Source organism: Mixophyes fleayi, chromosome 2 (assembly GCF_038048845.1).
Source record: "Mixophyes fleayi isolate aMixFle1 chromosome 2, aMixFle1.hap1, whole genome shotgun sequence".
NCBI classification, from domain to species: domain Eukaryota; kingdom Metazoa; phylum Chordata; class Amphibia; order Anura; family Limnodynastidae; genus Mixophyes; species Mixophyes fleayi.
Window position 1 is genome coordinate 319,642,720 of NC_134403.1, and position 23,941 is coordinate 319,666,660.

The 23,941-nt window shown below is 39.4% G+C and overlaps 1 protein-coding gene across 4 annotated transcripts in view; it reads left to right on the forward strand.

The window, feature by feature from the left end:
• Positions 1-23,941, forward strand: part of MYO1C (myosin IC) — a 97,777-nt gene that overhangs the window by 40,952 nt on the left and 32,884 nt on the right. For all 4 annotated transcript variants that reach the window (XM_075196722.1, XM_075196724.1, XM_075196721.1 and 1 more), the window contains exons 2-9: positions 7,369-7,524; positions 15,541-15,656; positions 21,109-21,307; positions 21,602-21,682; positions 22,483-22,662; positions 23,060-23,158; positions 23,305-23,418; positions 23,794-23,865. In XM_075196722.1, the coding sequence (XP_075052823.1) occupies positions 7,369-7,524; positions 15,541-15,656; positions 21,109-21,307; positions 21,602-21,682; positions 22,483-22,662; positions 23,060-23,158; positions 23,305-23,418; positions 23,794-23,865 (1,017 nt within the window). The remainder of the gene's footprint in view (positions 1-7,368; positions 7,525-15,540; positions 15,657-21,108; positions 21,308-21,601; positions 21,683-22,482; positions 22,663-23,059; positions 23,159-23,304; positions 23,419-23,793; positions 23,866-23,941) is intronic.

Genomic DNA, 23,941 nt, shown 5'->3' on the forward strand with positions numbered 1-23,941 from the left:
TCTCCTCATAGAGCTGAATGGGTCTTCAACAACTCAAATAAGGATCCTGGCATAAGAGAATACATTGTTCAAAATACAGATTAAAACAATAAACAGTTTTGTGGGAACAATAACCAGCACAACCTAGGTACCTTGAAAAAATATACTTGACATGTGGTTTGGCAAAAAAGAATGTGTGTAGTTTGACTTGTAAACGTGAATACTAGTGCTATGGTGTGCGGCTACGCTTGGCGTGTAAACAGTGTTCATATTTAACGTGCGTGGTATGACAGAGTAAATACAATATAACCTAATATCCAGCACGTAATGCCCATACTGTAAACAAACTCTCAATGCCCACCATCTAAAGTTATATAGTCAGTATAGGAGCCACATCGCACCACTCTACATAAACCTCCTAATAGCAACACAGCCTCTCTCCAGGACTGTAATTACCCCACTCAATGCTGCCGTTATTCTCAGATGCTGTTCCTAATTTCTACGCTGCGATTGGCTTCATCATTAAGGCAGCATTTCTTGTGGCAAATTCCAACCAATCCTACGCTCGATTGCAGCTTCTTTTGTGATTACCCATAGTGAGTGCAGCTTTATTGCTAAAACCAATTGCAATGCCAGGGCTGTATTTCCTATTACCAGCAGTGCCACACCCCCTCACTTTAATACATCCTGTTAGGTGATGCGTTCCACAGAACATCATGTAAAAATGGAGGACGTACAGTGTGGTCCGAGAAAGCTGCTGGAGCTAGATGTCACTTCTGTGGTCCAGGAGATCAGATCTGCATTGAGGTTGCATAAAGAAGGCCTGGCCTTGCTGCTCGCTATGGGTGTTACCCCAGGCCATCAAAACATTCGCTGTTCTCAACTGACTTATTTGTTGTCCACCCCTAATCCTATCTAAAGTGAGTACTTTGTTATTGTGCCCCATAGCTTAGTCAGACATGACAGTGTTTTTTTTTTTTATTATTGTTTTTGTTATTTATACTAACCTTCCCTCGGTAATGCTCAGAAAATAATAGATTTGTTCAAATTTACTACAAAAATAAAAGACCCATTTGTCCAAGAAAAGCCCCCAAAATAATATAGAGCTTATCTGTGTAGACTAAGAAATATGTTCTTTCCATTTAAAATGACTCATACCAGAAAGTGAAATTTTGGTAAGGTCAATAAGGGGTGAAAACTGTTCAAAGGAAAGTTTGAAATCACTTATTTTAAAAACTGAATGTATGACTCCTCAATTTCTGTGCTTAAAGCTATACTGCCACTGAACCCATCAATGCTCTAACCTGGCGAGTCCCAACCCACAATGTCTGTATACAAGCAATACAGAGCTATTATTTTTTTTGCCACTTCATAGTGGCTGCAGAGGGGTGATATGAGTGGGAGCACCAGTCGGAAGCCTCTGTTGATTTGTGAATTCTATAAAAATCTAGAGGGATAACCAGGTACCGTCTATTGCAGATCTTATGAGTTATCAAAGAGTTGAATCTGAGAATTAAGCTATATTTTCCCTGATTAGTCTAGTAGGCTCCCCAGGTTGGTCTAACAGTTGTGTGCTAATTATGCATCAGATATATATATTTTTTTTTTTACCTGCTGTAAGTAGAAGGTTGAAAATTGTGGCTACCGTAACTTTGCTTTAAGGCTCTGTGGTAGCAGATCTGCGTATTCTTGGCACAAATTCAATGCCGGTGGGCAACTGCCTCTATACTGACTTGTAGTAGTTTCAGAACTCAGCCTTTGTTAAAGATGAAATGTATGTAAATGTTCTTTCTAAAGACTGGTTTACCTACTCTACAAGGATCTTTGTAGTGTATATGACTTTTGACAGGGCAGTTATTTATTGATGCAGCCAATATGGTATTTTGGTGCCATCTTGAAGTCTTCGAAATTAACATATGAACAGCAAGCAGTGTTTCTGTTGTCTGATGAAAGAGCCCTGTGTCCTTGGGGATGGTGGCGATCACACTTGTTGGGTATAATGGTCTCCTGGGGCAACATAACCAGCTTTTTGGAAGTGTTGCTCTGCTTATTGTGTTATAGACTACATAAGGCACAGAAGGAAAGGTTAGTTTCTAAGGTATGGATACCAAAGGATTTTGGTCACTGGTGCAGGAAAAACGAGCTTCCTTGATTCCAAAAGGTTACCATCTATCTCAGCATGAAGATGTGTCCTCCTCACCTGCTTCTGAAGAGGAGAATGAAACTGCAGGTTCCTCATCTGTGACCAAGATAGAAGTGATTGTCACTATGGAGCCAGAGGTAAAAGCCTAACATTTCAGATGGTTCCAGCCTCGACGATTGAGCAGATATTAGATATATTTATATTGTTTAGCCAGGTCCTATTTAATTATGAAAATGTGACCCAAAGTTACACGTTGCAGCAAATCTATCTAGGTTTGACTTTGGATAGAAGCAGGGATTGCCCCTTCCCTGCATCTTTCTTGTAGTAATCCATTACATGTATGCAGTGTGATGTACTTGCTGTTTTTCTTGCTGCTCTAAACATTGTAACCTTCGGTGATGTTGACATCACCTGCCTGGTTTAATTAACTGGGGTCTTGAAAATATGTTTAGGTAACAGCTGCTTCTCCTGACATAAAAGCAAACTGGGAATAGAATGTTTAAGTCACTACTTACCATGCAGCAGATAAATATTATTTGGTCCCAGCAAGGAAAAGACTGTCTTGATATAGTTACATAGTCTGATGTGTCTTTCAACTTTACCAACTAAGCTCAACCTTTCAAAAATACTTGTGTTTGTACTATAGTTTCTTCCCAAAAATATGTTAGTAATAAACTAAAGTAAAAGCAATTTAGATGTTGCCTTTTAATACCTTTTTATGATCAAGTGTATCGATCGTATGTAGTGCTGTAGTTCTCTCAGAGCATGGTAGCTGGGTATGGACATTATCTGGTTTATACATGGCAGGACAGCCAGATGAGGCTTTCTATAATGTGTAGTTTTAGGGGGCGGGGGTGATAAACCATGGTGTCTAAGGCTGGCCAGCCAATTAGACGATAAATGTCTGACTGGGCCGATATCACAGTAGTGAGTACCCTGTAGCGATTATCGCTCCAAAGCCCATATCTTTGTACTAGATTGTTTAACTGACCTAACTATCTAGTTCAACAATGGCAAGATATCGTTCCAGTTCTGAAGTGTGTATGCGCGCTAAGGGATTTGCTTTCTTGTAATTACCTGAGCAGCGAGATGTCATCGTATAGCACTCCTAAATCACACCATAAAACGCTGCCCCTCAGCGCCATCACTCTTCAACTTAGTGACAATCTGTCTAACTTCACATCCAAACTATAATTCTTCCTCTCGTCGGTAAGACTGCTGCAGCCCTTACTCATGACTGCACTTACCTGTAACTATTTAAAAGCCGATCACTTAAGCCTTCACTTGTTTCTTGCTCTTTGATTCTTCGCCTATTTAGATTGTAAACTCTTTGGATCAGGGTCCTCTTTCTTATTTTATTTAATCTCCTTGTACTTGTGACTGAAGATCCCCATGAATGGAACATTAGTGGAAAGTGATGAGAGGAGAAACTGCATTTGTTGCAGCACGACATGGCCAGCATGTAGCATGTCCTATGATCTGTAAGAGCCGCCATGAAGGTTTACTTGTTGAATGAGCCAGGTATAAAGCTGGGTACACTACACAGGTTTTTCAACCAATTATGCCAATCAAACGATAATAAACTGTGTGGTCAGATTATCACATTAGTGTGTACACTTCCACGATCATGTTTTATCGTACCAAAGCGCATCATATTGTTTCATTTTATAAACTGACTAAAAATGTCTATCGATGATAGAACGTTGTCTGACAAATGTGATAGTCTATACGCACTCACGACTAGCAGTGTAGACAGATCTCTAGAGTTTTTAGAGTCAAACATTTCAGCTGATGGCTATGAGAGATGCGTAGTACAGATCTAAAGATAAATTGTGTAGGTGTGTACACATAAATCTGCATGACCATCAGCACTTACAGACCTTGATAAATTAGTTACAGAAAGTGCATCTGTAGTAATGTTATGTGGTTTGTACCCAGCTTAAGGCATTGTATACCCAGGTTGCTTTCTTCAACCAAATGTCTTTCTGAGCTATTGTTTGAGTCTTGTGCCTTTTCCCCGGGATGTCTTAATGTGCCAGATCTTTAGACATTTAGATGGTTATGAGATATTGGAACAAGATATTGGCACCAGTTGGATATCATTTGTTGTGTTTCTGTGGACCAAGTAGAAGGGAACAAAATGAATACATAGAATTTCCAAAGCAAGAGCTAAAGGTTTTGCAAGTCAAATATTTGAGCTAAAATAGTATGTTACCACATCCCCCATTTGTTGGTCTTTTTTTCTCTCCTTAAATAATATTGTATTATGATTTGATTAATCTTCGTTACTTTCTCCAGATATTAAACAATCACATAGCTTTCATCACGTTTATGCTGCTGCTGTTGTGTTTTGTATTTATTGTAAGCAATGTATTGTTTTACATGAGCTTTTTTTTTTTTTTTTCATGTGAGGCTGTCCTCGTCTTTGTTTTGTCTCCAAATATATTTGCTTTGAGCTTAGAAATTATGTAAGCGCTATCACTTACAGAATTGTTTTTACAGGTTAGCATAATGGACAAAGTAACTTGACGAGCATTTATAAAAGACCTTTCCCTAATTATTTTTGTGGCAACTAAATTTTAAACCACTTGTTTTTTGGAAGGAATAGTCAGTCTACTGTCACAAATGTAATGACCTGTAATTAAGAACCATGCCATCAGCTGCAGGAGACATAATTGAACCAAAGTGATTACTAGGCAATGGAGGTTCGTGGTCACAATGTGATTGTGTTCACAGCAAAAATATAGCATGCAGCTATTTTACCTACAGAATATCCCTTTTAAACTAGTATTAAAAAGTGTGCAGCAATGTTTCTAAATGAAGCTGTGCATATATATCCAAATGAGACTCTCAGGCAACAGATTCGATGGTGGCACAATGTGAAATAAGTACCAAATGTAAAAATTTTAATTTATTTTACACTATTCCATAGTCTGTATTCCATGACTTCTATAGCGGTCTATGACATCTGTATGAGATTGTTGTTCATGCAAGCCAGATCTCTGTATATTCATGTACTTTTAAGGGAAACGTATTCTGGTTGGTGATCTCCCATCTTAATACAGTTTTGGATTTGTTTATTTTTAACTGCTTTCTGAACAGGCCTCCGATGTATTTAAGCATGCATTGTTCATTCTCAAAGCCGTTTAAACGTCAATGCTGAGAGTGCAAAAAAAAAAAAAAAAAATGTGAGCGAATGTACCTTTTGTATACACATGCGCTCACACACTAGCTAGCAATCATTTTGGTTCATACCAAAGTTCCCTACAATATTCAGAAGCATGAACGCTAGATAAAAATACAGTGGAAGTTCTATGAGGATGGTCAGTAATTACATAGAACACTGTTCTGCACAGAAGCTTTGAGACATGTTAATGAACACACTTCTAGCAGGATAATTAACAGCGTTTTGCTTTAAGCTGTTTTCTAATTTATTGCATCATCACCATTTATTTATATAGCGCCACTAATTCCGCAGCGCTGTACAGAGAACTCATTCACATCAGTCCCTGCCCCATTGGAGCTTACAGACAGACAGACAGACAGCCACAAGTATGTTTTTGGAGTGTGGGAGGAAACCGGAGCACCCGGAGGAAACCCACGCAAACACGGGGAGAACATACAAACTCCTCACAGATAAGGCCATGGTCGGGAATTGAACTCATGACCCCAGTGCTGTAAGGCAGAAGTGCTAACCACTTAGCCACCGTGCTGCCCTCCATGTATGTCAAAAGGGAAGGGAGAACCTTTAATACTAGAAATACTAGCCTTTAAAGGGGTTTGCGCACATTAGCTACTCTCGCTCCAGTGATGATATCTGTATTTCAGGTCTCAAAGGTGTTCTTTGTTTTTCATTGAAGTTCACTGCAGATGTATGCTTTGTTATATATATTAGGCATTCAGTCTCTTCCAGCTTTTATTTAACATTGGGGAGGAGTGAATTGTGCTTGTGAACATCTGAGTTTATCTACATTCCGGAGTGTTAACACTTCCGTTTCTTCCGTACTGAAAGAGTTACATGCTGCACCTTCACTGTGCATGGCTGTGTTATGTCATCTGCTTTACATACAATAATCTTGGTCACTGACAAATTTTTTTTGTCTCTATTTGCTAGTTAATTTGGATGACTTTGCTGTTGCTTCAGGCACGTAGGTTGTGTACTGAAATAATTGAGCAATCTGAAAGAAACCGCAATTCATGTTCAATCATGTTAATTGTCCTCGCTGCCATGAAAGGATCACATGAGCTGTAACATTTACAAGCAGTTGTGTTGCTGTGACACTATGCAAGTAAACAAACTAAACACACTTGATTCTTTCTGAATCTGTGTAGAGCAGTGGTGGGCAATAAGCAGCCCTAGGACAGCATGTGTCCATCTGAGCCATCGCCTGCGGCCCCAGCTACTTCCTGTTTTGTTATGAGATGTCTGTTATAGCTTGTCACATTGGTTCTAAATGCATCATCATCTAGCGCCACTAATTCTGAAGTGCTGTACAGAGAACTCGATCACATCAGTCCCTGCCCCATTGGAGCTTACAATCTAAATCCCCTAACGTGTGCACACACACACGCTGAGAGAGACTAAGGGCAATTTAATAGCAGCCAATTAACCTACCAGTATGTTTTTGGAGTGTGGGAGGAAACTGGAGCACCCGGAGGAAACCCACGCAAACACAGGGAGAACATACAAACTCCTCACAGATAAGGCCATGGTTGGGAATCAAACTCATGACTCCAGTGCTGTGAGGTAGAAGTGCTAACCACTAGGCCACCGTGTTGATCTGTTTTCACAGATGGGTGTCTCTTGATTATATGCATTATTTGTACTTCTTGCGGAGATTAAGGGTAATGTGAATCCCTTTTGAAGATTGGATGGCTGCACCATAAGGTCCCTGAAGTGCATCAAGTTGTCCATCACTGGTGTAGAAGATTACTATTGATTAAACAATATGGGGCCTGCATGAACATAGCCTCCTGCTGACCAACACTTACAATATATACCATGTGAAATGTAATCCTATTACTTTGGTTATGATCATGTTTGTTTTTTTTTTTTTTGGGGGGGGGGGGAATTAATTTCAGGTCAAATGATGGTACCACGTATTTGGATGTGGTGGGTTGCTATAAAATGAATTACAACATGTGTAGCTACCACTAGAACCAATTTATTCAGAGTGAAACAGTATTTGCATCAACACTGTGTTCTTTGGTCTTGTTTTAAAAGCTATTCTATGTGTATTTTTTAGGCTCCGGCAATCGACGGGATCCGGATAACCATGGAGAGTGCCTTAACAGCTCGAGATCGGGTTGGTGTCCAGGACTTTGTCCTATTGGAGAACTATACAAGTGAAGCGGCCTTCATTGAAAACCTGCGGAAGCGGTTTAAAGAGAATCTTATTTATGTAAGTTAACTTTATGGATGAGGATCAGGCATGAATTAATCTGGAACATGCCAACTTTCCCTGTTACAGTGAAGGCCTTGAAGATATTTACTTGTAATTAAACTGCACAGTGACACCCAGACTAAAACAGTCATTAGGGACTGATGGCTGCGTAATTATATTAAGACTATGTTTCGGAAAGGGTGTAACTAGGCTTTAAACACACTAATCACTTGCATTTTAATATGGCATTTACTATAAAATGCTAATAAAAACTACAATCTAAGTTAGAATGTTGAATGTCTTCTATAGAGAAATGTTTATAGTAGGACATATTGCACTGGATTACCATATGAAGGATATGCAAAATTGAAACTTGTGGGCACTTGAGGGTCAGAAAATATTATATCAATGATGCGTATGAATTTTTACCTTGTAAATATCAGAAATATTGTGTTGTACATGAAAATGGTGGTTTAGTTTCAATTTTACAGTGATGCAAAGAATCCCCACTCCAGACATGACTCTTGACTCCATGTCAGACATACATTATGCAGCACGCCATGCATTTCAAGTATGTGGTGTGCCGCTTAATCTACGCTGTACGTGTAGTAAAGACTTGTGTGGTCCTGCCACATGCACCTCTTGGTCCTGAGTCACATAATGCCCCATTTTCTCATCACCCCCCACATTCCCTCCCATTGTCTCAAAATCAGGACAGTTTTACCAGACGTCGGCAGACTGCTGCTCTCTCCTAGCTGCTGTTGCAGATTTGACCACCTGCTGCTGATGGTATCATAAGCTCCATTGCAGCTTGTTTAGAACCTGGAATGTTAGGGCCCTGTTTGGAAAAGGGATAGCCTCTGTTCACCTCCTGGAAAGCTGAGCAACGTATGAACACGCCCCCATATTAAAATAACATCCACATCTAATAGGCTACAACCTTTTCTGGTATTAAATTGTTAACATGTAATACAGAGACCCCACATTACATTATCAGCACCTACAATATATTAATAGCTTCCACCAACCTCACATTACATTAATAGCTTTGACATTTAATAGAGACCCAATATTAAGTAATAGCCCCCATGAGTCACATTAATACCCCCACAAGCCCTCTCATTACATTAATAATAGCCAACACCACCATACCTGTCTGCATGTTTTGAGAGACAGACTTCACTTTCTGCCAGCTACACTGCCTCTGTACACACGAGAAGCTGACACCAGCCCCATTGATGCGGAGTAGGTCAATGTAGAGGGAATGGGAGGAACAGAGGGGAAAAGTAGTGTTGTGATGGGCAGAAAATGACAGGTGTGAGTCAGCTGTACAATGAGGGAGTAGGAACAGATGAGCTCCCTACCCTGACCCTGTCTGTCAGCTTAGGTAGACATATTGCCCCCCTTCTATCTGTAGAAGGTGGCAATATCATTTGGGATGAATTGGAATTTTGACTGTGAGCCAGGCCTCATCTCCCAACATCCGTCCCCACCTTCACTAATGTTCTAGTGGCTCAATGGATGCGAATCCCTGCAGCCATCTTCCACAATGTAGTGGAAAGCCTTCCCAGAAGAGTGGGGGCTTTTGTAACAGCAAAGGGGGAACCAACTCCATATTAATGCCCATGGTTTTGGAATGAGATGTTCAACGAGCACATAAAGTTGTGATGTTCGGCTGTCCACTTACTTTTGGCCATGTGCTATGCTTTTGAAAATTCAACTAAGGTTATGTCTGAGGGTCCATTTCAGGCTCCTAAATTCAACATCCTAAACTAATTGTATTGCTTTGCACTATTTGTCTGGATAAGTAAAGTGTATTTTATGTTGATTTTTGGCTTAACATTTCAGTAGGTATGTGATTGTGTATGTTTATACACCTAGATTGCTGTGTGCCGTGATATGAGCAGTTTCATTTGGTATGTCGGGAGGGGGGGTTATAACAATAGGAATTGTGCACCTGTAGACAATTTAGATAAAATATCAGATGTTAAGCTTCGGTATCTCGTACATTTCCCTGCAAATGTCGCTGCAGTGTGTACGAAATTGAAATTATTGCTCACGATAACATGGCTGTAAAAAGTCGCTTAAGGAACGTCCGCTCTTCCCTTTATCTTCCTAAACAAGGCTAGTGTGTATGCAGTCCATGGACCGAGCGAACGGACCATCGATCGCATGTAAAATCGCTCGGCATAAAAAGTTGGTCGAAATTTCTGTAGTGTGTACCCAGCTTTAGACTGAAAGGAAAAGTGTATGTGTTACAATTCATTTTGTTTAAAATTGTATTTAAAGCTCTGACACCTCCTAGTTTTCTCCCTCTCCCCACTTAGCTACCATACCCTTGCATATATATCACCATAGTTATTGAAAGCAGCAGTTTTACTCTTCATTTGGGAGAGCATCTGTACGCTTCATGTTTTCCATTAGCATGGGTGCGTCCTCTGCCAGCAAGTTGCTTGGGAGGAGCAGGGCAAGCAGGATGCAGACTAGGCTGAAAATTGGAGCAGGCAGTTGCAAAAAATAAAGTTATGCAGAAGACCCTAGTACATGATGTCAGTGTAGTGCCTTGCCAAATAGAAAAAACATGGGGAATGTTTCACACAGGCTCTAAGAAGCACCATTTAATAAACAGTGCATTAAACCTCCTCCATTTATCTTGCTTAGTTCTGACTTGACTCTCTTCTGTTGAAACAAGGAATCTGTGCTGGTATAGTGGCTGTATGGCTAATGTGTTCTGCTTTAAACTTAAGTAGTGATTCAAGGTTAGTGAATGGTTTCAAGTCTAGCCAGAGTGTATTTATTTTTAGACATACTAGAATCATTTTATACATTATTTAATGTCAATTGCATGTTTATATAGAACATAGATATAAAACTGGGTAATTTGTCTTTCTGACCAAGTAAATTGAAAAATAAGAATTAATGTGTGCATGTAGCAATCAACCCATTTCATTCTGAGTGCCTGATTCATTGAGGAACGTAAATCCTGATATGTGCCATATTTTGTGTAAAATTGCTCTGCTTGTGCTCAGAAACTGACTATACGCGAGTTAACTTAGTGCATGAAACTGCTCTTTAAAGCTAAGGCTATCTGAAGTGTCCTTTGCATTCGAAGGACTGAAAGGGGGAGCGAAGTGACGTATACATATAGGTAATGACCAGTAAGGAGGTGTCAAAGTCGAGCACATGTACAATCGTTCGATTCCAGCTCTGGGCATCCTTTAGGTACATGATTTGACCTATCTCTCTTGCACCAATTACAGGTCAGGTGCCAAGCGATGGTATGCATGCTACAACATGCACTCAAGCAGTTGTAAAAAATGCATTTTATGTACAAGAAGTGTTAATAACTTCCTGATGTATTTCATGGAAGTGCCATATAGGCAGACCGTGCTTAGACGTGCTTTCAACTATAGGTGTTTTTGCAGTTCCTCTTATTGTTGAATACGGGGGTACCTGCCTGCATTTTATGTCCGTTTAAAAAAAAAATAAAAAAAAAAAATTGCATTTTTAACTTCACTTTTTTATTATTTTTGTAGATTTGTAAGGCGGCGCAGTGCAGTGGGAAAAAACAGTACATACACAGAACAGGGTAGACAAAATAAACTCGGACATGAAAACAAAGGCTATGGAGGACCCTGCTCATGAGAGCTTACATTCTAAGTGGAAGAGCTGAAGCAGGAGGAGCATATGTGGTTCAGATTGGAGATTGGGACAGCTGTGAGGGTGTATCAGTGTAAATAGTGTTATCGGTAATAAGGTCACCTCTATTTTTTTATCTTCATTTTTTTTTTTTTTTTTTAAATAAAAAATTTAATATTAAATTAGAATAAAAATTTTATTTTTCACATTTATTTTCTATTTATAATTTGAGTTTCTTAATGTATCAGGCCCTGGATGTCACCAGTAGTTGATATAGTCTTGTGTGGGTAGTTTCAGAGGACAGTGGCTTTTACTTATCTAGCGAACAGGAGTTCATACAGGTCCACATATGTATACCATCATAGTAGTAGATTTTACATCTGTTCATGACAGATGCATTGTTACTTTTTGTATTCCGTATTAGGTTTATTGATATTTTTAAGGAACTTGACACTTAAAATCAGGACTGTCCCAACCTGTCATTGTAGTACAGAGACGCACAGTGTCAGACTGGGGCATGAAGGGCCCAGAGGGGGAATACAATGGTTGGGGCCCACCAGAGGGGGTGTGGTAAGCCCACAAAGGACAGCTAGTACCATAGTGTAATATATAATGAATGCAGTGTGTATATAAAGAGTACACAGTCTTGACCTGCCCCTTAGATTGGACAGAACAGTCACCAAAAATTGTCCTATTAGAATCCGAATATTTGACAATGTCCTGCTCTCTCCTACCTGTTCTTGTCACTTTCACCACCTGTGGCTGCTGGCTTTTTAGTTGCTGCTTGTCTGGATCCTGTAATGTTGGGGGCCCTATTTGGAAATAAAAAAAATAGGTACATTTAGAAAACTCCAACTAGCCTTAGTGTTAAAAGCGATAAATTAATAGCACCCATGATTAGGCCTTCCTCCAGCCCTAACATTAAAATAATAGTACTCACATTTAATAAATAGATCTATATCCAAACAGCCCCAGCAATAAATTAATAGTATTTACATTTAATAAATATACCTATTTTCTGCAACCATCATTGCCATTAAAAGATTCATATTCACATTTAATAAATACCTCATTCTCCCCAAACTCACCCCCACATTCAAGTTGATAGCCCCCAAACCACTGAATCTAAAATTAATAGTCCCCGCTATTAAATACAATTGCACCACCTTCACCCCACAAACAAAATAGCACCTATTAAATTAGCCACCACCTACCTCACACACATTACATTACCACAAACCCCCTGTGCCATGACACACACACTACATTGCCACTAGCCTCCTGTGGCATCGTGTACACACAAACGTCCCTACTGCATTTTAACCATTTATAGATACACACACACACCAGTCTCTACAGCAACAAACACACACACACACCAGTCTCTACAGCAACAAACACACACACACACACACACACACTTGTGAAACTCACCTCATCTCCAGCAGCTGTAGCAGAAAGAGGGTCGTGTAGCTCCGCCCCCTCCTACAGTAACCAGGAAATTAATGGAGTTCCTTCTTCTTTCAGGCCTGCCCAGCCAGTCCATTATAGGACCAGCCTGGGAAGGCATACAGCTGACCCCCCTGGTGCACGGTAGTGACCCCGCCCCCTACAGGAAGGGGGTGGGTCCTTCGGACAGTGGGGCCCACCGGGGATTTCCCAGGATTCCTGGTGGGCCAGTCCGACACTGGAGACGCACACAGACACACACTTTCTGTAGTTTGGTATTGACACCCCCGCTCGAAATACAATGGGGGACCGTACAAAAATAAGATATTTAATTATGTTGCCATTAATCACTTACTTTGAAGGATGTGTGTATTTCTGAATGCAGTATACTCAATTGTTGTCCGCTTTCCTATACACAGTTCACATATTAGCTGTTACATGTGAGGTCATTGGCAGACTCTAATGTACCTTACCCTTAGGTGTTTGATGCATTGCTGCCTCAAACTCTCTTTCTGTTGTCCATTTTTATTGGGAAGCTGCTGTTTTGCATTAACAGTGACTGACAGACATTACTAGGGGAATGCTATGAGTCAGGTTGTGTTCTCAACTCATAATAGGTCAGATTAGTAAACGTTGCCTTGAAGTAACAGACCTGTCCTCTCACTCTGTGGTTCATTTAAGAGAGTTTAACTAGTAGATTAATATCCATAATCCTCTCAGTCAAATTGTATTAAGTCCACTAATTAACAATCTGGTCTGTAATTAGAAAATAATTGCTCTTCAGATGTGCAAACTCAGTACCACCCATGTGCTATATAGGGTGGGGCAGCCAATTGTGTGTACAATGAGATCACACATCTAAATGTAGACATTGCTCTTATAGAAATCCAACATCATTTTTTTTCTTGTTTTAATTTCTCATAACTCTTTTTTTTCTTCTTTTTTTTTGGTCAGAAAGCCAAAGATACAAACAGATTTTCTTTTTGTGACACCCCCCCCCCCCCCATCCCTTTTCTAATGTTCTCTTGAATTTATGATGTAACTCTTAAGAAAGGGGGAGAAAGATCAGCTGGTGCTGATAGAATGGAGAATGTACCTAATGCTGATTTATCAGGCTGTTTTTAGAATGAACATATGACTGTCATATTGGTAAATCCTCTTGCACTGACATTTGATCTGCAACTCTTCATATTTTAGTGCATTTCTTGACTGTATGTGTGTATGTATGTGTATGTATTAAAGATATGGAATTTTAAAGGATTACTGTACAGATTTAGGAAATATAGGGATTTTCTGTGAGGATGTAGTTCTAAAACTAGATACCGATTACATATAGATTTTTTTTTTTTTTTTTTTTTTTTTTAAATAAATAAAAAGCTTCTAACAGCAAAAATAGATAAAGCCATCACAAAACAGGGTTTCTAAGATTAAATATGCGCATTATCAAAGTACAGCCAACGGATAGCGGGGTTCAGGTGGGCCCAATGCGGATTCAGCAGAGGTCCTCCGACGGCTGCTCCTGATCTCACTTGTTCTCTGCAAAGAATGAGACTAAACGGGAGCAGCAACGTGTGTGACACTTGGCCTCCTATGCACAGTGTATGACGGTCCCACAGCATTAAAGATGATGAGAAGGGAGAGCAGTGTGTGTGTTCCCTCTTTAAAAGTAAGAGTATGAGGTGTGAACTGAGAAGGGATGTGATGGAAGTGGAAGGCATGTGGGCAAGGTCTGAGGGGCGTGTGGGGTACATTTGGGAAGGTTTGTGAGGCATGTAGGGGAATTAAGTACATGTGGTTGTGATGGCTTCTGGGGATCTGAATGCATGTGGATGCATTTTGTGGAAGATCTGAGTGTTGTGGTGAAATTTTGGAGAGAAAGGGCGGTGTTTTTTAGCTTTCTTTTTTTTTTTTCATTCTTGATTTTAAGGCAATATGCGTTTCTTTGTTTGGAAGATTGGAGAACCCCACATGTGGCCCTTGAAGTATATCTGGTTGCCTTTTACTGCTGTAAAGCCATGAGAGCCAGATGCTGCAGCATTTTTTTAACAACTTAACTCTTTGCGTCAGTTCTTCAGCAGTAATTTCTTTATTGAGCAAACACGCCTGTGGAGAGACTTGTCTTTAAGAAACTTTGATCTTATCATTAGGTGTTCCCATGTGAGAGGACCCCAGAATGTAAATCATACAATTTTCGCACTCATGCTAATCAATCTAACAGTTCTTCAGAATGCAGCGACCTCTTATTATTATGAGCCTGTTTGCTTGACGCCTAACTAAATTACTTTGCCTTTGACTCACCTGCATGCTCTCTAGATTCTCCCCTCCTCTCCTCACCAACCTCATCTCACCCATACTAACTGGTCCTTATTTTCCTTTTACCGGATCAGCAACGGGGAGCTAAGATGTCTTTGAAAATTGATGACTACAGGGATTACAAAGTCAGATAGCAGATAGCTCTTATACAGCATTTATAAAACATATACAATGTGGTGTCTGTATGGTTTCACAAAACCTGTACCTCCCCCACCCTTCTCTTTTCTGTACCCTCACCTGTCTACAGTACAGTAGTTTCCATGCATATACCACATTTCACACTGTGCAAGGACCAAATCAGAAATGCTAATTTCTGTATACGTAAAAATACTTCTTGTTTTTGACCTTTTGGTTTATGTTCACTGAATAAGGCCTAACTTTCACCTTAATCACAATGTACCGTTAGTGAAGCCTGAGTTTAGTTATAGAATGAAATGTCTGTTTCTGTGTTCTCAAGCAGGATTTTCTCCAATTTAACTTGGACTCCTGTCTGTATTCTATGATTAAATGACATGTACATGAACATTAAAATATGTATTTTTTTTGCTTTGTTTGTATTTTACTTAAGGTGTTTTTGTTTATTTCTCATGTGCGAGTATTTTGGCATTTATCATGATCATGTTCTCTCCACAGACGTACATTGGATCCGTACTGGTGTCGGTCAACCCGTACAAAGAGCTGGAGATATACAGCAAGCAGCACATGGAGCGATATCGTGGGGTTAGTTTCTATGAAGTCTCTCCTCACATGTAAGTAAAACGGTCTCAAAGTCTTGGCTAGACATTGGATATAACATTCCAGTCATGATGTAGCTTTGTTTAGGAGCTAGTCATGCAAATGTGGATTCCCCTGTGAACCGTTGAGGTCTATATAACAAAATTAAATAATATAAATGCTTATTCAGCCTTTAGTTTTTATGCTTTATCCTGGTCATGGGAAATGCTGTTCTATTTTAGCTGGTTATGAGTGACTAGTACGTCTCTCATATTGGTAACTTAATCTTTTTGGTCTGTTACAGTGAATTTAAAATCAAGTGAACTACCTAGGCCTAAAAATATATCACCTGGTACATAGTGACATGAAATGGAGTTTCTCGTTAAATGTGTATTTTAATGCTGGCAGTCTCACCTACCCGAGTAGTTTAACTTTCTTCAGTCTTCTAAAATCCATGATAAATCATACTCCAAATTCTGCTCCTAGCTGCAGATGTTATAGATCAGTTAACGGTATCCTTACTAGTGTATGGTCACACTACACACAGCCGGAGGTTACACCAAATTGTATTGTAGTGCACCTTCCTATGTGCTATGCAGTGCTTTGCAGAATGTGAAGGGCACGTTATTCATGGCAGTAGTTTTAGCTTTCCGAGCAAAGAACAGTCAAATTATTCAGTGGAAAAAATTCCAATTTGGTTAGTCGCTCTGGAATTTTTCCTCCCTGTAACAGGCTAGTTTTTGCTATTCCATCCTGAAAATCTGGAAAGTATGTTTTTCTTTTTTCAGTTGGCCTATTCTTTTCCTACCACAACGCTTCATGTGTTATTTTTGACCAGTGTTTTCTCTGTTGTTTTGCTTGTTGCTAGGTTACACTGGACCTAAAGCACAAAGAATGTGTGTTTGTGTGACATGGAGCTTTCTCCCACCAGTTCCAGCAGATATTTGTTGTTGTTGTTGTTGTATGCGTGGTATAGTTAACTAACTGTCCTATAACAATTCTTTAAATGTAGAGCAGCCGTTGCTCCCTAATTTTAAAGGGGTCAGAGGGGGGAGGCTGTGGATTTTCAGGCATGATTTTTCAGGCTGTAAAGATATGTTGCAGTATATATTCCAACTGTCTATCTAAGTCTGGAGGGAAAGCATGGAGTAGGGCTACAGCAGGCCCTGGGTGTTTCTCCACATCTGTGTGGGCTGAAATACAGTAGTGGAAATAAAAAAATAAAACGCCCCACTGCATAATTTTGTGAGATTTATTAGTATTTTTTTTAATAAGAAAGTTAATAGGAACAACCCCAGGTATAGTGTAGATTAAATGGAGGATCTTATGGAGACCATCTTTTTGATTGCGGCTTGGCTCTCTTGCCACGCTATCACGTGATATCGCCATGTGTCAAACTCAGAATGAGGCTTGGCGATTAGAGGAACAGAATTAAGCTTGTACAAGACTTGTGGATTAGAGGGAAAATGAATCTCTAACTATTTCAGGTCTCTCCTGCCAGGCATATAAGGTTAAGTGTTTGTTTGTCTTTTTAGTTGTTGAGAAAAGTATTAAAGTAAAGAACCATTTTTTGTTTTTGTTTTATTTTGGTGCAGTTTAGTGTGTAGTAGGTTACTGAGCTAAAATTAAGTTTGTTTGTTTTTTTTTTTTTATATATTTTATCATCTTAAGCTGTAAAGCATAAATGTTTTAACAAGAGGAAACAAGGTAGTTGTTCCTAATTGCTAATAGACACTATTGTTTAGATAAATACATTATTGTAAGATACAAGAAGGCAATGGATAGCTACTTTGCTTTCCCATGTTTCTGCCCAATCTAATTTCGGAGTGGTGCATCCCCAGAAACACACCAGAGAATTTGAGTAGCTGCCCTACGTGAATATTGTACATTAAACAAGGTTTAACAGTCGCCAGGCCCCTAAACAGATGTGTATATTTCTGGGTTTCATGTGTGACTCTGGACCTATCATATTGGCAGCACTAATAGATTCAGTGTAACCTGTGGAATTGCTAATGCTCTAGATGTACTAGCTTGAGTTATCTGGTAAAAGTTGAACGCCTACATTATGCATACTTTGTTTCATGCACTTCTGCCATGTTTCATAGCATTTCGTTGCAGATCTGTACCTGCTGGATTACTTTTTTTTTTGTTCTCCCATCTTTGTTCTTCTGATTAGTATTTTCTTTTTAAAGCAACAAACCTGCATAGTCTGTTTTTTCTTTAAGTCACAACTTAAGTAACTTTCATCTGATTAATTTGTTATCTGTACTCCTTTAAATCATTATCTCCTTTTTAAAATATCTCTGGAGGGCAGACAAGTGTGACTACCAGTCAAGCTCTCAGCATGTCATGTGATGACAGAGGAAGGAGGAGGTTTTTGCAGAGCAGATTGAGCTCAGATGTTCCAAGGCCTCTCTTCTCACTGTCATGTGACTAGTTTCCAGCATGTAAATGTATGCTGGTACTCTGCCAAGATGGCTTTGTTTATGTTCACTAGACATCTTTACTAAAAGAATATTACTTTTGCATATTGTTGGGGTTTGTGACTCAAGGAAATTTTTCGTCTAGGCCAGTGATGGGCAACAGACGTTCCTCAAAACCTTCATTTGCGGCCCCAGCTCTTAATTTATTTGACTTTTTCTCTGTTTTATGCAGTGCTGACCTCAGCTTCTCTTTGTGTTTTATACCACACCCTGAACTTCACCTGTGATCCTAGCTTTTATTGGTTGAGTTTTGGCAGTGGGTGAAGTTCCAACGGGTCTTGAAACACTGAATAAGACTGAAGTTGACCTTTTATAGTTTGCAAACAATTCCCATCACGTAACCACCTCTGCAGAAAGCAGGGAGATCATTCAGTTGTACATCTGGGGTCAGAGGAGGAGGGTCGTATAATCTGTACCACAGTCTCCCACAAGCAAAGGTAAAGCATTTCTAGTAGGCCCTGTTGTGCATCAGAGTGTTGCAAAGTTGTCTTATTTTTGGTTCCACTTACACATGTGAGCAGAAATTCTCTGTCACGGGGGACAATAAAAACAAGAAGTGCCACACATTGGATTTGTTTAACTTGTGTTAAAATATCTGCTGACTGCTGTCTTTAATTAAATGTTCTAACTTATTGCTGAGATTACTGGTAGGGTGTGTCCCTTTTGAAGTTTGGAGGGCCACATATGCAGCGCTTGAAGCGGTCAATGCTTGTGTTCTCGGTGTGACATCGGCAGGAACGTGCAGCACAGACACTTCCAATGGACCAATGTTTCAGCACTGCCAATTAATCCTGTAGTGACTGCTCATTGTATTAAGGTCATATCTGAGTTTTCTTTGTATCTGGGCGATGAATTACAGAATATATTGCTAGGTAAATAGGCATATGTAATTTGTACAGCAGCTTGTAAAATGGCAAGCATCTGTAAACTGAAAACGTACTGAAAAAGTTCCTAGTGTGGCCTTCAAGGATCAGACGCTGAAGAGGGCTAATTACAACATATATTGTTAATACATATATCATAAACTTATATATGAATCTCTTTCTAGAGGGAGATAGAAGTAGCAGCTTCTTAGAGGATTAGTCTTGTAATCTAAACCATTACATAAAACTTTTTATAGAAAAAAAAGAGGCGCATACTCTGCCCAAATGTTTAAACATGCCAGCCAAATGATGCTAAACAATTCAATATACAATTGTTTCTTAATATATAAAACCAAACGTATATAAATAAATCTTGAGCATAGAAAAGCAATCCACCTTACTCATATATTGAAAAGTCATCTGTTCAGATAGTACGGACTGTCTTGATTTCAAATCCGATGGTGCACACAACGGAATTTATATCTAGGCAAATATTTACAGGATATATTGCTGTAGTACAGTGTCCAAATCATAGATTTTACTGCAGCTTATAAAATGGCAACCATCTGCTACCTGTGTCAATGTATAGGCAAGCTGAAAATGTTTACAGTGTCACAAGACTTGCGTGCATAAAATGCTGACTTTGTTTTTTGTTTTGTTTTTTTGTTTGTGTTATTTTATTACAAGTGGCATCTGTTTACAAACCCAGTATTGTATTGTATTTCTAGAGAAATAACACATGGGGCATATAAATAGGGACAAATGAAATAATACAGATTAACACTTTTCAATGACTTCCCTTAAATTCTGTTCCTGGGACATAGATGGCATCAAGTCCCCTGTAAAGCGAAGAAAAATTACATATTTGAACAAAATCAAAGCTGATGTGACCTTCCTACAGGAGACATATATAACAGACATAGAGCATGAGAAACATAGTATGTTACATCAGACAGTGCTTGCTTAGAACAGTAAATATAGAGGTGTAGCAATTCTGGTTAATAAGAAAATAAACAAATTTAGACTGAAATTCATCAGAAACAGATAGGGAAGGTATATTCGTAATTTTAGAAATTACCATAGAAGAAATGAAATATACATTGTGTAATATTTATGCCCCAAACATTACTCTAAATATAATCAACAAATTATAGCTATGTTTGGACTCTCATCAGATTATAAGCGGAGGCTTTATCATGGTAGCCTCTCTCCATTTAGATAAGAGGCCCTTCTCCAACATAAGGTAGACATTGTGTACAGCAATATCCAAACATGGTTGGTAGATGTCTGGAGGTCCAGACACCCAACAGAACTAGAATACATATTCGAGGACCCGGAAGAGTTGTACACCCAGCACCAGGTCCTCGCATTGCCCCTTAATAGCAGCAATGTAACTGTGGCTGTTCGAAGTGACGTCAATCTCGGTGTCTGTATGTTGCTTTGTCGGAATTCTTCTATGTCCGTTTTCCTGGAAGTCTGATTTACGCCATGGCTGTAATGACAGCAGTCGGAATTCTTTCTATGTCACTGTTTGAATAAGTTTGAATTCCTCCATGTCGGTAATTACAGCAGTCGGCATTTTCCTGTCCATCTCCCTGTTGTCGGAATGTAGTTTGTAGGAATGAATACCAACGTCGTGGACAACGAACAACCATGTCAACCAGTCAGATGACACGTGATGTATTGAGTAGAGGCTTTTTGGTACACCCCTCTGAGCTTAGTGTGTAGGTACAGAAGATGTGTTTACCATAGCAGAAAAGATTTATGCATTGTATATGGTATGTTAAGAGTAATACAATTCAGAAACTGACTGTTTGGGTCCGATTTCTGTGCCTCTTGGGATTCATTCATACGAGCACTATTGTACTCTTCTGTAACAAACCCTATATTTCGATTGAGGTCTTTGACTTTTTGGGCTGTTTTTGCTATCTGGTAACCTGCTTCATGATCGCTTTGCCTGATGGAAGATGGTCCAGAACTGCGCTGGCCTGTACCTATTTTCCGCAAGGTTAAGGCAATGGATCAATGCCAGACTGTAAAAGAGCGCGAGAGCACTCCAGTGTGTATGGCTTACAAATTAGGACTATTATTGTAAATTCCTTTTTGTGATTTAACTTTTTTATTTATTTTTTCAAATAAAGCTATGCTACTGCAGACAATTCTTACCGTTCCCTGCGAACAGAGAGGAAAGATCAGTGTATACTGATATCTGGAGAGAGTGGAGCAGGGAAGACTGAAGCCAGTAAGAAGATCCTTCAGTACTATGCTGTGACGTGTCCTGCCAGCGATCAGGTGGAAACTGTGAAAGATCGGCTTCTGCAGTCCAACCCTGTTCTAGAGGTGAGCATCTGTGATAAGCTGAGCAAACTTCCTATGTACTGATAAAGAGCAAACCACTTTATTTTCTGCTGTCGCTGTACAGTGTGTTTCTCTAAATATATTCTAGATGCCATGGAAACCCTAGCAGGGAGTAATTGTTTTTATTCCTGGGAGAACATCATAGGTGTTGCTAAACGATTGCATCAGAGCCAAACCGTGGCTTTATTTTCAGTGTCTGATGCTGATGATGTAATATATTTGTATCCTGTGGTAGGTAATAAAATATCTCAAGGTTCTTTTATGATTTGTTTTCAGGCATTTGGCAATGCGAAAACCCTACGAAATGATAATTCCAGTCGCTTTGGGAAATACATGGATGTGCAGTTTGATTATAAGGTTCGTTTTAAACTGTGTTTATAATGGCGTTATTTACCTTTTTGTATGGTGGTTTTTTGTTTTTTTTAAATCCATAGTTTGTTTAAAACCAGTCTCTGTGGCTGTTTTTCTGAAGTTTATAAACAATCTTAATGAAATTCTTTGTAAATACACTTTATTACTCAATTGTTCTCTGCAAAGTTAATAAAGAGGCAGTAAAACATGACTAGGGTCTGAGCACAGTTAAGTTCTTAATCTTCAAAACTGAAAAGGATGAACAGGATATGAAGTTCTTGTGGAAGAGACTTGTAGTCAAGCAGATCAGAATGCTCACAGTAGCACAGATTATTTAACGAGAGGAGTTTGCTTTTCTTGTACGTGGGAATGACTCTCCCAGTCATGTGACATGAGTGTTCGATAGGTGCAGTGTCATGATGGAAGTTAGAGGCAGATGGGAGGGCACCAACTGGGTTAGGTAGTGGAAGAGCAGGGCCCCCCAGCAAAACAAAGTTAAGCCTGCTGTCATATTGATGCAGGAAAATTGTGTGTGAGATACAAGAAAGATCACATATCCAACTCGTGTTGACATAATGGAAGACCTTCAACACAATTTCCCAAACAAATTAATTGCTTTAGGTGTAAAAATGGTGTATAGTTATGTTCGCTCAAATCTAACTACTTAATAACGTTTGTCTCTGGACTATATTAACTGTTTGTTGAACTGTACATTTTTGTGTGTGCCTTAACAGTGTCTCATCTGTGTGTATATATGCTTGCCAGCAGTAATTAATATGGTAACCTCACTTTGGTTTGGTTTGAAGGGAGCTCCTGTGGGGGGGCACATCCTGAACTATCTCCTAGAAAAGTCCCGTGTGGTGCATCAAAATCATGGAGAGAGGAACTTCCACATATTCTACCAGCTACTTGAGGGTGGAGAGGAGGAACTTCTACGCAGGCTGGGGTTAGACAAAAATGCCCAAAACTACCAATACCTGGTCAAGGTGAGTTTCCCACTGGTACAAATACAGCATACGGGGTGGGAGGGTGGACATACAATAGTATATTCTGGGGATAATCATTGAGAATGTAACATGAAAAGGGAGATTACATGTGCTGACCAGGTTATTTGCACACACATTAGAGACCATTTCAGGGACTTGTTACAAAATGAAATCGGAGTATGCTTTGTATCATACATCATCTCGATTGTAGAAATCTCCATGTGAGCAATGTAATAAAATATACTGTCCAACAGGTGGAAAGTAATCCTCCTATTGGCTGTAGTTTTCCTTATTTACTCTTCTGGTTACCCCTAGTCTGATTGCTGATGATCTCCAGTCAGGTGATACTGGAAGAGTTTAATACCAACTCGTAACTGTGGCATATTTCTTTCTATAGGGTCAGTGTGCCAGAGTTAGCTCAATCAATGATAAAAGTGAATGGAAAGTTGTTCGACGGGCCTTGTCAGTCATTAACTTTAATGACGATGATGTTGAGGTGAGTTTAAATCCGTCCAATAAACATCATCCTTGCTGACCCCTTGTTGTTTTTTCTCCATGATTTTTAAAGTTTTAAATGAGATAAAAGATGTGTGTGTATTCTCCTTTTGTTGTATAATTTATTGTGGACTTGCTGTGTTTCAGGAATTGTTGAGCATTGTAGCCAGTGTCCTGCATCTAGGAAATGTGCAGTTTGCCACAGACGAGCAAGGACATGCTCAGGTCACAACCGAAAACCAGATTAAATACCTCGCCAGGGTAAGGGTCGTTCCTCATCTAGTGAAGCCAGTGGCATGTTTTTAGAGGAAAAGTCTGATAGAACTTGAACACCTTTCCAATACCAAGACCTTGACTAGATCTAGGTGAAATTGATTTCATATATAATTTGCAAATTGTGGCTCCTGTGTTCTATCCAATCTATAAATCAGAACTTGGAGATCCGCAGCGTCCCACAGGCCTGTTCTGCACTGGTGACATTATGATGCAAACATTTTTTAAATTGCTGTTTTTCTATTAGCCAGTTCCAAAACAATTCTAGTAGAGAAGTATGGGGGAAGGGGGGATTTTGTGCCTCTAAACGCAGGAGATATAGTGAATGCTAAACTTCTGATGAGAATCTGTCTTGTTTTGCAGCTTCTGTCGGTAGACGCTACTGTCTTAAAGGAATCGCTCATTCACAAAAAGATCATTGCTAAAGGAGAAGAGGTAAATGCTGTCAATGCTAACATTGTATTTTTATAGCTGCTTTAAGAGGTTCTAGTTTTTAAGTTAAGGTTTTGTT